The 10,910-nt window shown below is 47.4% G+C and overlaps 1 protein-coding gene across 1 annotated transcript; it reads right to left on the bottom strand.

Annotated features, from left to right (window-relative positions):
- Window positions 1-2,673: 2,673 nt before the first annotated feature.
- VAMP3 (vesicle associated membrane protein 3) lies at window positions 2,674-9,321 on the bottom strand. The gene is made up of 4 exons (XM_014468269.1): window positions 9,175-9,321; window positions 5,954-6,112; window positions 5,126-5,177; window positions 2,674-4,402 (listed from the first exon to the last, which is right to left on the bottom strand). Exons 1-4 carry the CDS (start codon window positions 9,304-9,306, stop codon window positions 4,383-4,385), a joined length of 363 nt encoding a protein of 120 aa, XP_014323755.1. The 5' UTR covers window positions 9,307-9,321; the 3' UTR covers window positions 2,674-4,382.
- Window positions 9,322-10,910: the final 1,589 nt, after the last annotated feature.

Raw genomic sequence — 10,910 nt, 5'->3', positions numbered from 1 at the left:
CCCCGCGTCCACCAGTTCCCCACCCCCCCCCCCCCCCCCCCCCCTTACCCGGCCCCCCCCTGGCCCAGCGATTTCCGTCCCGGTCCCTCGGCCTTCTTTGGTCCAGGGGCGGGGCCCGGACGGGGGCGCCCAGGTTACGTAACCCGAGGGGAGTGGGCGGGGGCGAAGGCCCCCAGAGCGTCTTACGTCACGCGGTTGGGCGGAAGGCTGGCCAATCCCGACAGGCTGGCGGGGAAGCAGGGGGCGGGGCCCTGGAGGAAGACAGTGTTTGTAAAGGGCGCGCCTCCAGGAAAGGGGGGCGTGGAGACGCCCGTTTAAAGTACCGGAGGCTGAGGGTGCACCAGCTCATCCCTGGTGGAGGGCGCCGTGCAGACCTGCACCCCTCGCCAGGGCCTGTCCATCAGAAATCTTCAGTGTTTGTCGGGTGAATGAAAGGAATTGCATAGGAAGGGAAGTGTGCCCGTTGTTCATGCCGTGTGTTGGATAAACCATCTTATTTTTTCCAAATGATGGCAGATCGCACTCGCCTCTGAAGCTCTTTCGTCAGGGTGCGTTCATTCAAGTATTTATTGAATGCATATCTGGTTAGTGATGAGTGTGGCCCCTGGGCCGGGAGAGCGTTGTGGCCACTCAGGGAGTCCACATGTTATTGACATAAAACATATGAACAACTCCATAAAGTTCAGGAGGTGGCAGGTGCTGTGCAGAACATGAAACAAGCTTGCAACGGTTCTCAACCTGTGGGTCGCGACCCCTTTGGCTGTCGAACGACCCTTTCACAGGGGTCGTCTAAGACCATCCCGCAGATCAGATATTTACATTACGATTCATAACAGTAGCAAAATGACAGTTATGAAGTAGCAACGAAAATAATTTTATGGTTGGGGGTCACAACATGAGGAACTGTATTTAAAGGGCCAGAAGGTTGAGAACCACTGGATAAGGTGTAACTAGGACAGGCCTGGGGGTGAAGGAGGCAAGAGGCACATTAGCCAGGGAATCCGGGAGGCCTCTGAGAAGGTGAAATTGAAACCTGGGTGTGTGAAGGGGGTGGGGAAGGCCCTGCCATAGAGCAGGTTTGCTGGTGAGAAACCGAAAGGCAGGATACTTTGCCTGGAGAACAGGGAGGGGGAGGATGGTGCCAGTTGGGGTCAGAAGTTAGGAAGGGCCAGACTACAGTGGGCCTTATCATTAGGGAAACTTGGATTTCTTTCTAATGGTGGTGGAAAGGGGCTGGTTTTAAGCAAGACAGTGATTTGTATCAGACTGCTGCACAGGAAATAGTTCAAAGTTAGGAGGCCTTGATTCCAAGAAGATACATTTGGGGGCACAGAGCCCTGTGGATGGAATGAGAAGAGAGCAGCAAGGTGACTCCTGAGTCTGGTTTAAGCAGAGCCATTTGTGATGGGACATAAACTTAGAGGGAAGACTGAGAGTTACGTTTTCACGTTATGTTTGAGAAGTAGAGTTGTCAGGTAGGCCGTTGGATTTCTCAGCCATTCTCTGGATGGACATTATTGACTAGAGGCCCGGTACACGAATTTGTGCACAGGTGGGGTCCAGCCGGCCCACTCCAATTGGGGCTGGGGTGGCAGGGGGCACAGGAGGTCAGCGGGCTGGCCCTGCCCCCGATCGGGGTGGGGTGGGGCCGATGGGGGGCCAGGCTGGCTGGCGGAGAGGGGCCACAGGCAGCTGGGGGGCCAATTGGGGCCGCAGTGCTTGTCAAAGCAGCCGGTTGTCCTGGGGTTCCCGTCACTTGGCCTTTATATATACAGATAGAAGAAGAGGAGTGGGAGGCTGTTAGGTTCATATTGAGTTGGGAGGCCTATGTCTAACAGGCCAGCCATCAGTAGGTTCATGAGCAGAAACATGGGAATAGATGACTGAGAGTGAGTGGAATGAAAGACAAGTTGGCTGAGCACCCTGCCCCAAGGAACCCTGACATTTAAGGGGGGGCAGAGAAAGAGGAGCCCATACATGGTAGATTTCCTTCAAAATCTTGAAAATGGCACCGAAGTTCTACAGATTTCATGATAAGAAGGACCTGAAGAAGAGGCACAATTCTTTTCCAGGACAATAGCAGGTCGGACAAGAAAAGGAATGCCCATCTGTCCAAGGCAGTGGGGAAAGTCCACCTCTTCTCTCCCAATAGGATGCCATGGAAACGGACATTTTACGGTAAACGTTAAGTCTACTTCCACCGCATGATATGCTTCCCCAGGGGCTGCTGAGTAAGAGACTATGTTCAAGGGGAAAGAGAAGCAGAATCAGAACAGGAACCACGTGTTGGAAGTGTCCCTCACCTCCCAAACGATACCCCCCATCCCAGGCAGGCAGCGGCCTGCTGTCCCACACGCCGGCCAGCTCTCACAGCACCTTGAAAGACCACATACTTAAGAATTCAGAAGCCACATGCTGACAGATTCGGTGTCCATGAGAAAGCCAGTCCCCCCCTCCTCCCCCCGTCTCCTATACTGGAAAGCACTCTGCACAAGAGGGTAGTTTGCTCTGTTCACTGGCGGATGGGGATATGCTGGGTAACAGGAAGTTAGGGAGCTCAGGGAGGGACTGGTGAGTAGGGGATTATAGGGAGGCAGGGGGCACGGCAAGGAACGCCATTTTTAGGACTTTGCCAGGCACAGCTCCTCCTCTATAAGCAACACAGGACCAGAATGATGTTGATAAACACTTTATTGAAGTCATTACAGTGGGCAGTTCCCAGCTACATGCAGAAACGAGTGAGGTATCCTGGGTTAATGCAGGAGCCGGTGGGTTACATGGGGCTGAGCACAGGCCAAGGAGAGAGCACCACAGTTTCGATGTCAGACTCGGCCAGAGACCCTGAGTCGAGGGGGCTGACGTCCCTACACTGACGGCTGCTTCCTTCTCACAGCCGGGCGTGTTCTCACTCATGTCAGTGCCATAGGGGACAGATGCCAAAGGAACGGAACCCGTGTCCTGGCGGACTCAGCTGCCGCTGCTCTGCACGTCCCGGGCCAGCATGTGAGCTCCCGGACGGCAGGCGGAGTGTAAACCTCTGCTTCTCCCTCGGGCCTCCTTGCCTGTCTTCATTCACACCTGACTGCCCGCCCTTGAGCCGCACATCCTGATGCTGAAAGTCCCAACAGAATTCTCTCAGGGGACAAAGCAGCATCTTGTGCAGACAGTCTACGTCTATGACAGCGAAGAAAGACAGTGTCTCGGTCAGCTACCTCTGTGAGAAGTCAGCCACCCTGACCAATGCTAACTAAAAGCTACTGTAGGAGACAGATTCAGGAAGGGGAATATGAACAAAAATGGAAACAAACTCCAAAAAGCTATAGGCTGTGAGGCCTGGGCCAACTCATGACCAGTTCACAGAGCGTCTTCCTTGAAGGCTACAACAGTGTTGCTCACATAATTCTCAGAGACACACTGGAGCCCACGGCTGTATTCTGCGATCTGTCTCTAGGTGCGAGATGGTCGGGGTCTAGCTGGAACCTTCTCTAACCCCAGGAAACGCGGTGACTAGGAAGGGGAGTTGTAACACCTGCAGGGTTTTAAGGCAAGAAAGGCCTGAGGATGTAGAAGCTTCACAAGCAACATTACAGCTTGGATTCCGAAGGCACCAGAGTTCCATGGGTCACCTTCTGGAATTGATCTGTCAGGAGCGGACTCAAGGGCATTTTACTGGATTTAACTTTTTGGCAAAATAGGAACTTTGGTCATAGCCATAGTTCTATCAAAATGTTTTAAAGAGGTTATTTCTGATTAAAATATTTTAAAAATATGATACAAAACAGTAACAAGAAAGTAAACATCTTCGTATCTAATGTAAGAACAAAAATTCTTTACCAGCATCTTATTTTAAACACAGTGAAAGCATCAGTAGTGCTTATAAACAGTAGAGGGTTCTCGCATAAGGAACCAGGAAAGGAGAAAATAAGGCACAACCTGTCGTTGTCACAGATTTGAGTGAGACAGTAGTGTTCTCTCTGGAAGGCACAGACGGGAGATCTGATCACCCAAAGGTTTAAATGTGGTTCTGAAGAGAAGGTCACATGACGGGACAGCTAACTTGGAAGGAAGCTCCCTAACTGGAATTAAAGGCGATTACCAGACAAGGCTACTGCGAGGCGGCGCACTCTGGGACTCCAGAAGCCTCCCGTCAGCCCGGGTGAAGTGGTGAAGGCACTGTGCAAACTGCGGGCCGGGCTGACCACACTTCTGGTCTGGAGTGCATGTTAAAAAAAGGGCACATTTCCTAAAAATCAAACTTTACATTAACTAGCAGAGAATAATCATTTTACACATTACAGTTTGTAAGCTTGATACGAAAGCAGGCTCTACGTCAAAGTCTTGAAGAGGTTTCCGGAACAGCAGGCTGGAGGCTCGCTGGTTCTTCACGAAGACACGCTCCACACTAGTGAGCAGGGAGAGGGAAGAGCAAGGAGACAGTTAGGCTCCGGCGCATCCGGGAGGAACCTGCGCTCCAGCCCCCGGGTGAGCAGAGCGGGCTCCGGGCCTGCTCCTCCCCGTGGCTCAGCGACATGTGGTGGCGGCCAGACCAGCCTGTCCAAAGGAAGGCCCGCAGATGTGTCTGCACGGGGCTAAATGGCCATGGGCTGTCCCAGAACTGTAGGTAGTCTCATCAGCGGTAACAGTAACGATGGGAGAGTGTATTTATTTATTCATGTAACTGTTATTATTATCATATGCCAGGTAACACCCTAAGCACTTTTTGTCTATGAACCAGTTTTGGCCTCATAACCAACACATGAGGGAGGTACTCTTATTATCCCCATTTACAAATGAGGAGACTCGAGTTCAGCGACACTAAAATGCTTGCCACAGCCACGCAGTTGGATGGCGGTGGAGCTAGGATGGCCCGTGCTGTTACCTGCTAGACTACACTGCTTCTCACAGAAGGCGATCTCTGATGGAAATATATCCAGAGAGAACAGGGTAGGCCAGTGGGAATGAATACACTTTCTCGAGTTTCCAAGCATTAATGTTTACATAAAATACCTCAGACTTTCATCATACAACACTCAAGTGTTTAAGACATTTACTGAAGAGAACGAGAATCTGTGGACTACACTGCCATGTACGTGAAGCCAGCAGTTCCGCTGAGCACAGAACTCACCGATGATGATGATGATGACGATGACCACCACGCTGATGCCAATGGCCCACATCTGCAACGAAACGTCCAGGTCACATTCCACAAAGAAAGATTACCTGACTGCAGAGCGTCCCCCGTCACCCTAGGCACGGACAGGGAGGGCAGGTGCACTCGTCGGAGAGAATGCCGCTGTGAACGCCTGAATGCGATGCTCTCAATTCGATCGGAAGGTCACTTACCTGCTTTTCGTAAGCTCCTCAAATGGCCTGCGGTCCCTCAGTAGCACTTGTTTGTGTATGAGTTTCCCACATCGGGAGGGGCTCCCGGGCACAGAGTGTATGGGAAAGTGTCACTTCCAAGCCAGGGGAGGGCAGGACACACAGGGATCTGGTGGCCGCGCGTGTCTCTGACAGTCACGTAAGACCTGCAGGGGCCCTGCTCTTGGGTGGCGCTGCTCTCGGCTCCTCTGCGAGCGCACTGCGTCGGGGAAGCTCTTTCCACTCACACCGCCAGCCCCTCCCGGCAGCCTGTGTACAGGGCTCCGCTGGGGGCGGGGCTGGGAGGGCTAATGTCTGTAATGGATTTTGGACCCTCCTACATGCTGCTTCTTTATTTTTTAACTTTATTTTTATTGTCTACATGCTCCCCAAGCTCAGCCACAGAACGTGGCGGTCTCCTAGTTGTGGGGATAGAAAAGGGTGTACAGTCAGTGTTTAGATTCAGCGTCAACCCAAATTCCCAGGGGGAGTCAAACTCACCTCCTGATTTGTGCACCCCAGTATTTGTGGGCTCTGTCCACCCCGAGAATGCAGAGGGGACTGAACGTAAAGACGAACTGGAGAGGATTACCTTGCAGTTCTTCCACCAATACTTTCTCTTCAACTTGGCAGCACTTGTTTCAAACTGGGAAGCTCCTGCCTGCAGTGCGTCCGCGCGGTCGTCTAACTCGGAGAGCTTCTGATCCCGTTCCAGCACCTTGTCCACGTTCACTCTCATGATGTCCACCACCTGAAGGGACATGACCCCGCCACGTCACACATGAAGAAACGGAAGAACAAAAGGTCAGCCCTTTGTTATTTTGAGCCAAACTTTCACTAAAAAGGGGGCCAGGCCTCACCATTCCATGAAATAAACACTTAGTAAACTAGAACTAGAAGGGAACTTCCTTAACACGATAAAGGGTATTTATGGGAAAAAACCCCCGCAACTACCATCCATGCTCAATGGGCAAAAGCAAAAAGCTGCCCTGGCCAGTGGCTCAGTTGACTGGAGTGTCGTCCTGTCCCATACACTAAAAGGGTGCTGGTTCTATCCTGTTTGGGGATTTATGGGAGGCAACCAATCAATGTTTCTCTCTCTCTCTCTCTCCCCCTCCCTCTCTCCCTTCTTCTCACTCTCAAGTCAATAAACGTATCTTCAGGTGAGGATAGAACAAACAAACAAAAACCAGAAAGCTTTCCCCCTAAGAGCAGGGAACAGGACAAGGATGCCCACACTCTCTCCTGCTGTTCAACATTGGACTGGAAGTTCTGGCCAGAGCAACTGGGCAAGAAAAAGAAACAAAAGGCATCCAAATTAAAAAGAAGAAATAAAATGACCCGTATTTACAGACGATCCCATCTGTAGAAAATCTCAAAGAATCCGCAGTAGGGTTAATAAACAAATGCAGTAAAGTTTCAGGGCACAATATCAGCATCCATAAATCAGTGTTTCCATATACTAACAATCAAAAGGAAATTAATAAAAACAATTCTGTATACAATAGCATCCAAAAGAATAAAATACTCATGGATAAACTGAGCCAAGGAGGCAAAAACCTGGACACTGAAAACTACGAAACACTGTGGAAAAAAACGAAGACCTAATTAAATGGGAAGACATCCCGTGTTCACAGAGTGGAAGACTTACTATTGTTAAGATGACGGTACTTGCCAAAATGATGTACTTAAGTGCAGAGTCATCACAATCTCTATCAAAATGTCAATGGTCTTGGCCCTGGCTAGGTAGCTCAGTTGGTTAGAGCATGATCCAGATACGCCAAGGCTGCGGGTTTGATCCCGGGTCAAGGTACATATAGGAAACAACCAATGAACGCGTGGATAGATAGAATGACAAGTTGATGTATCTCTCTCTCCCTCTCCCTCCCTTCCCTTTTCTCTCTAAAGTCAATAAATTTAATAAAAAGGCAATGGACTGATATAGACATTTTTACAAAGCATACATACAAATGGTCAACAAACACATGAAAAGTCAACACCACTGGTCATTAAGGAAATGCAAATCAAAACCACAAAGAGATACTCCTTTATACTCACTAGGACGTCTCTAACAACAAAAACAGGAAAACAAGTGTTGGTGAGGGTGTGGAGAAACAGGAATCCTTGGATGTTGCTCGTGTGCATGTAAAATGGTGCTGCTACTGTGGGAAAGTTTGCTGGTTCCTCAAAGCTAAACACAGAACTACCATAGGACCCAGCAATTCCATTCCTAGATACATACCCAAGAGAAATAAAAACATATGCACACACAGAAACTTGTATGCAAATGTTTATAGCAGCATAATTGGTAAAGCCAAAAGGTGAACAACTGAAAAATCCATCAACCGATGAATGGATAAACAAGGTATACACGTGCAATGGAATATTCCTCAGCCATAAAAAGGAACAAGGTGCTGATATTTGTTACAATTTGGATGAGCATCAAAAATATGATACTAAGTGAAAGAAACCAAACACAAAAGGCCACCTAGTGTGTGATTCCTTTTGTATGATATACCTAGAATGAGAGCATTCATAGCAACAGAAAGCCAGTTAGAATGGGAGAAAACAGCAGAAAGAGGGAGCGTGAGTCATTACTAAACGTGTACAAGGTGTTCTGTGGTGATGACAAAAAATTGTGAAACCAGACAGAAGTAATGGTTGCACAACACTGTGACTATAACAAAGAACCACTGAGCTGTACGCTTTCAAATGGTTAATTTGTTGTGTGAATTCCACCTGAACTAAAGAAACAAATACCTCTCCTTAAAATTCCTTTGGTTAAGAAAGGGACCCAATTTGATTTTGTAAGTAAACAAAAGTTTCATGCAAGATGGAATGAGAATGGGTTTCTTAGCATGAAAACACAAAATTTTCAGAAGTTCATAAAGCCATCATATAAAAATATTACCATATGCTTTAGCAATCCACTGTTAAACATAGTTTAACAGAAGTTTTACTTTTATATTTTTCTTACATTTATTGGGGTGAACTGGTTAATAAGATCATGTAAGTTTCCAGTGTACATTTCTAGGACACATGATCTGTATGCTGCACTGCATGCCCACCACATCTTCCATCACCATGTACTAGTGTGTGGCCCCTGGTTTAACAGAAGTTGAACGCTGCTTTCTAAGGCAGCTACATGCAGAAAGGCCAAGATATCCTTGTTGGACAATGATGGCTTTTAGGGACATGGAAATACTAGTTTGAATTTGCCAATCTTCTGTTGTGGGTCTGCAAACATAGGGCAGAACGAAGATACTGTGAGCACCCTCTAACTCAAGAATTCCACAAACGCAGATTTGTGGGGCTAGAGCAATGTGCCAGCATCTGCCTTCTGCATGTCAATGGGCGCCAACTGGAGTTAATGCTAGAGGCCTGCTCAGGCTGAGTAATAGAAAGTCAGGCTATTAGAACAGCGTTTCAATGAAAATCTGATCAGAAGGGTTGGTCTTGGCTTGAACAACCTATAGGTCTAATTCTGAATATTAGATTACCCTATTTTATAAAGGAGTTCTCTTTTTTCCATTTTTTTTTTTTTATTGTGGAAAATATACATTATAAGGCAGTTCTGGGAGGAATGCCCTCAGGGAGGGGCATTTGTTTCAGGAAAACAAGCAGAAGCAGGAGAATCTGACTTCTGCTTAGATCACGGCTCCCAGAATAGCAGGGGCGAAAGTGTGTTACTTTTATGATATGGTTAGAATTTACTTTACGTTCACACTTCTGTGCCACTCTTCCTAAATAATTATTTCCAGAGTGTTCCCATGTTGACTGAGAATTCATCTTTTCAGCTTTTCAGAGCAGTACCTCATCCACTTGGTTCTGGGTCTGCTGAAGTCTGCGGTTACTGCCGGAGGCAGCGCTTGGACCTGCAGGCGCACCCGTAGACCTGAAACACGCAAAGGCACAAGCGTCAGTCGAGGAGCATTCCAAACACATTTCTGTACGTACGAAGTCATTCCGTAACTTCGGAACTACAGCAGAAAACGAGTAACGAACAACGGTTCTAACGACACTTCTTCTAACTCCTCTGGAATTTCCAACATTCATCCACACGTGACAAGTGACCAGGGTCTAAGGCAGTGATGGCGAACCTATGACACGGGTGTCAGAGGTGACACGCGAACTCATTTTTTTGGTTGATTTTTCTTTGTTAAATGGCATTTAAATATATAAAATAAATATCAAAAATATAAGTCTTTGTTTTACTATGGTTGCAAATGTAAAAAAATTTCTATATGTGACACGGCACCAGAGTTAAGTTAGGGTTTTTCAAAATGCTGACATGCCGAGCTCAAAAGGTTCGCCATCACTGGTCTAAAGAGAGGTTTAATAGACTCTGCTTTGTATCACTGAAGAACCTGGTCCTAAGATAGATAAACTCTACTTTCCAATTTTCTAATTACTTTTTTCAAGCCACACATCTACTTAAAAGCACTCGATATTCCTCTGATAGTTATGGAATGCCTTTTTCCAGTATGGTAAATACAGGCATTTACAGAAACAAGCAAACAATGCTCCCTCTCTTTAAACGTCTCATCAAACGCCGTATTTCTCCCCAGGCAGACCTTCCTTGACCACTCTGGGTTTGAAGACCTTACTGTTTCCATGACTTTGTTGGTAACCCTTTGATTTGATTTTATATACAGGCCGTCCTCGGTTACGTCAGACTTGATGTATGTTCGTCGTTACGTCACCATCTCCCATTTATTTATTTAAAAAAAGTTCTGTCATTTCGATGTATGTACATATGTGCTTTATGTTTTTTATTATTTATTTACCACAAGTAAAGGTCAGGAATTGTTATCTTTCTTTTAATTATTTTTTACTGTTTCACTTCACTACTGCTGTGTATGTGCTCCATGTGAGTGACGTAGGTGCTTATGTAGGTGGGTTCCGACTTACGGTGAAAATCACATTACGTCTCCCCCTAGGAATGGATCTCGGACGTGACCCGAGGACCTAATGTATTATTATTCAAAAAGGGCAGGTAAATGGGAGGCAGTCAGATCCTATGTCCTTGTTATAAAGTATTCTGGATCATTTCTAATTTTTGAGCCACCATGATCCGAGTCTTTCTGCTGTTTGTCAAGTTTTGTTTTTCTGCATCTAGTATAACATTTACATACCAGGAACAAAAGTAACAATAATAAACCAGTAACATTGATTAGGCACAGAAAATGCCTATTATTAGATAAGGAAAAGTCTAAGGGGAAGGGATCTCCGACATAACCCGAGGACCTACTGTGTATCAAAATGGACCCTAAAGGCTCACAGGCCCCTGTGTCTCAGAGGTCTTCCGTGTTTCTAAGACAGCGCCTAGCAGGTGCCTTGCATACAGCAGCCACCACTCACTAAGCCAGCAGGCAGTGCTCTACCGCGTATCAAAGGCCAGGGAGGCAGCAGGTCCCACTCCGCCGCGAGGTTAGTGTCTGGGAGGCCAGTACTGGTGCATTTTCCCATTTAATCCTCATAACTCGTTGAGGGGATACTCCTATTATCCCCATTTTACAGAAGGGTAAAGCGAGGCCTGGGAAGTCTGC

The sequence above is a fragment of the Myotis lucifugus genome, unplaced genomic scaffold (genome assembly GCF_000147115.1).
Source record: "Myotis lucifugus unplaced genomic scaffold, Myoluc2.0 scaffold_440, whole genome shotgun sequence".
Lineage (NCBI taxonomy): Eukaryota > Metazoa > Chordata > Mammalia > Chiroptera > Vespertilionidae > Myotis > Myotis lucifugus.
This window is presented reverse-complemented; position numbering and strand designations above follow the sequence as displayed.

Excerpts from the sequence above, each read along its gene's own strand:
- VAMP3 (XM_014468269.1), bottom strand. The coding sequence starts at position 9,306 with ATGTGTTTGGAATGCTCCTCGACTGACGCTTGTGCCTTTGCGTGTTTC. Across the intron at positions 6,113-9,174 it reads CCCAGAACCAAGTGGATGAG|GTGGTGGACATCATGAGAGT; the intron begins GTACTGCTCTGA and ends ATGTCCCTTCAG. Across the intron at positions 4,403-5,125 it reads CGTCATCATCATCATCATCG|TGTGGAGCGTGTCTTCGTGA; the intron begins GTGAGTTCTGTG and ends CCTGCTCACTAG.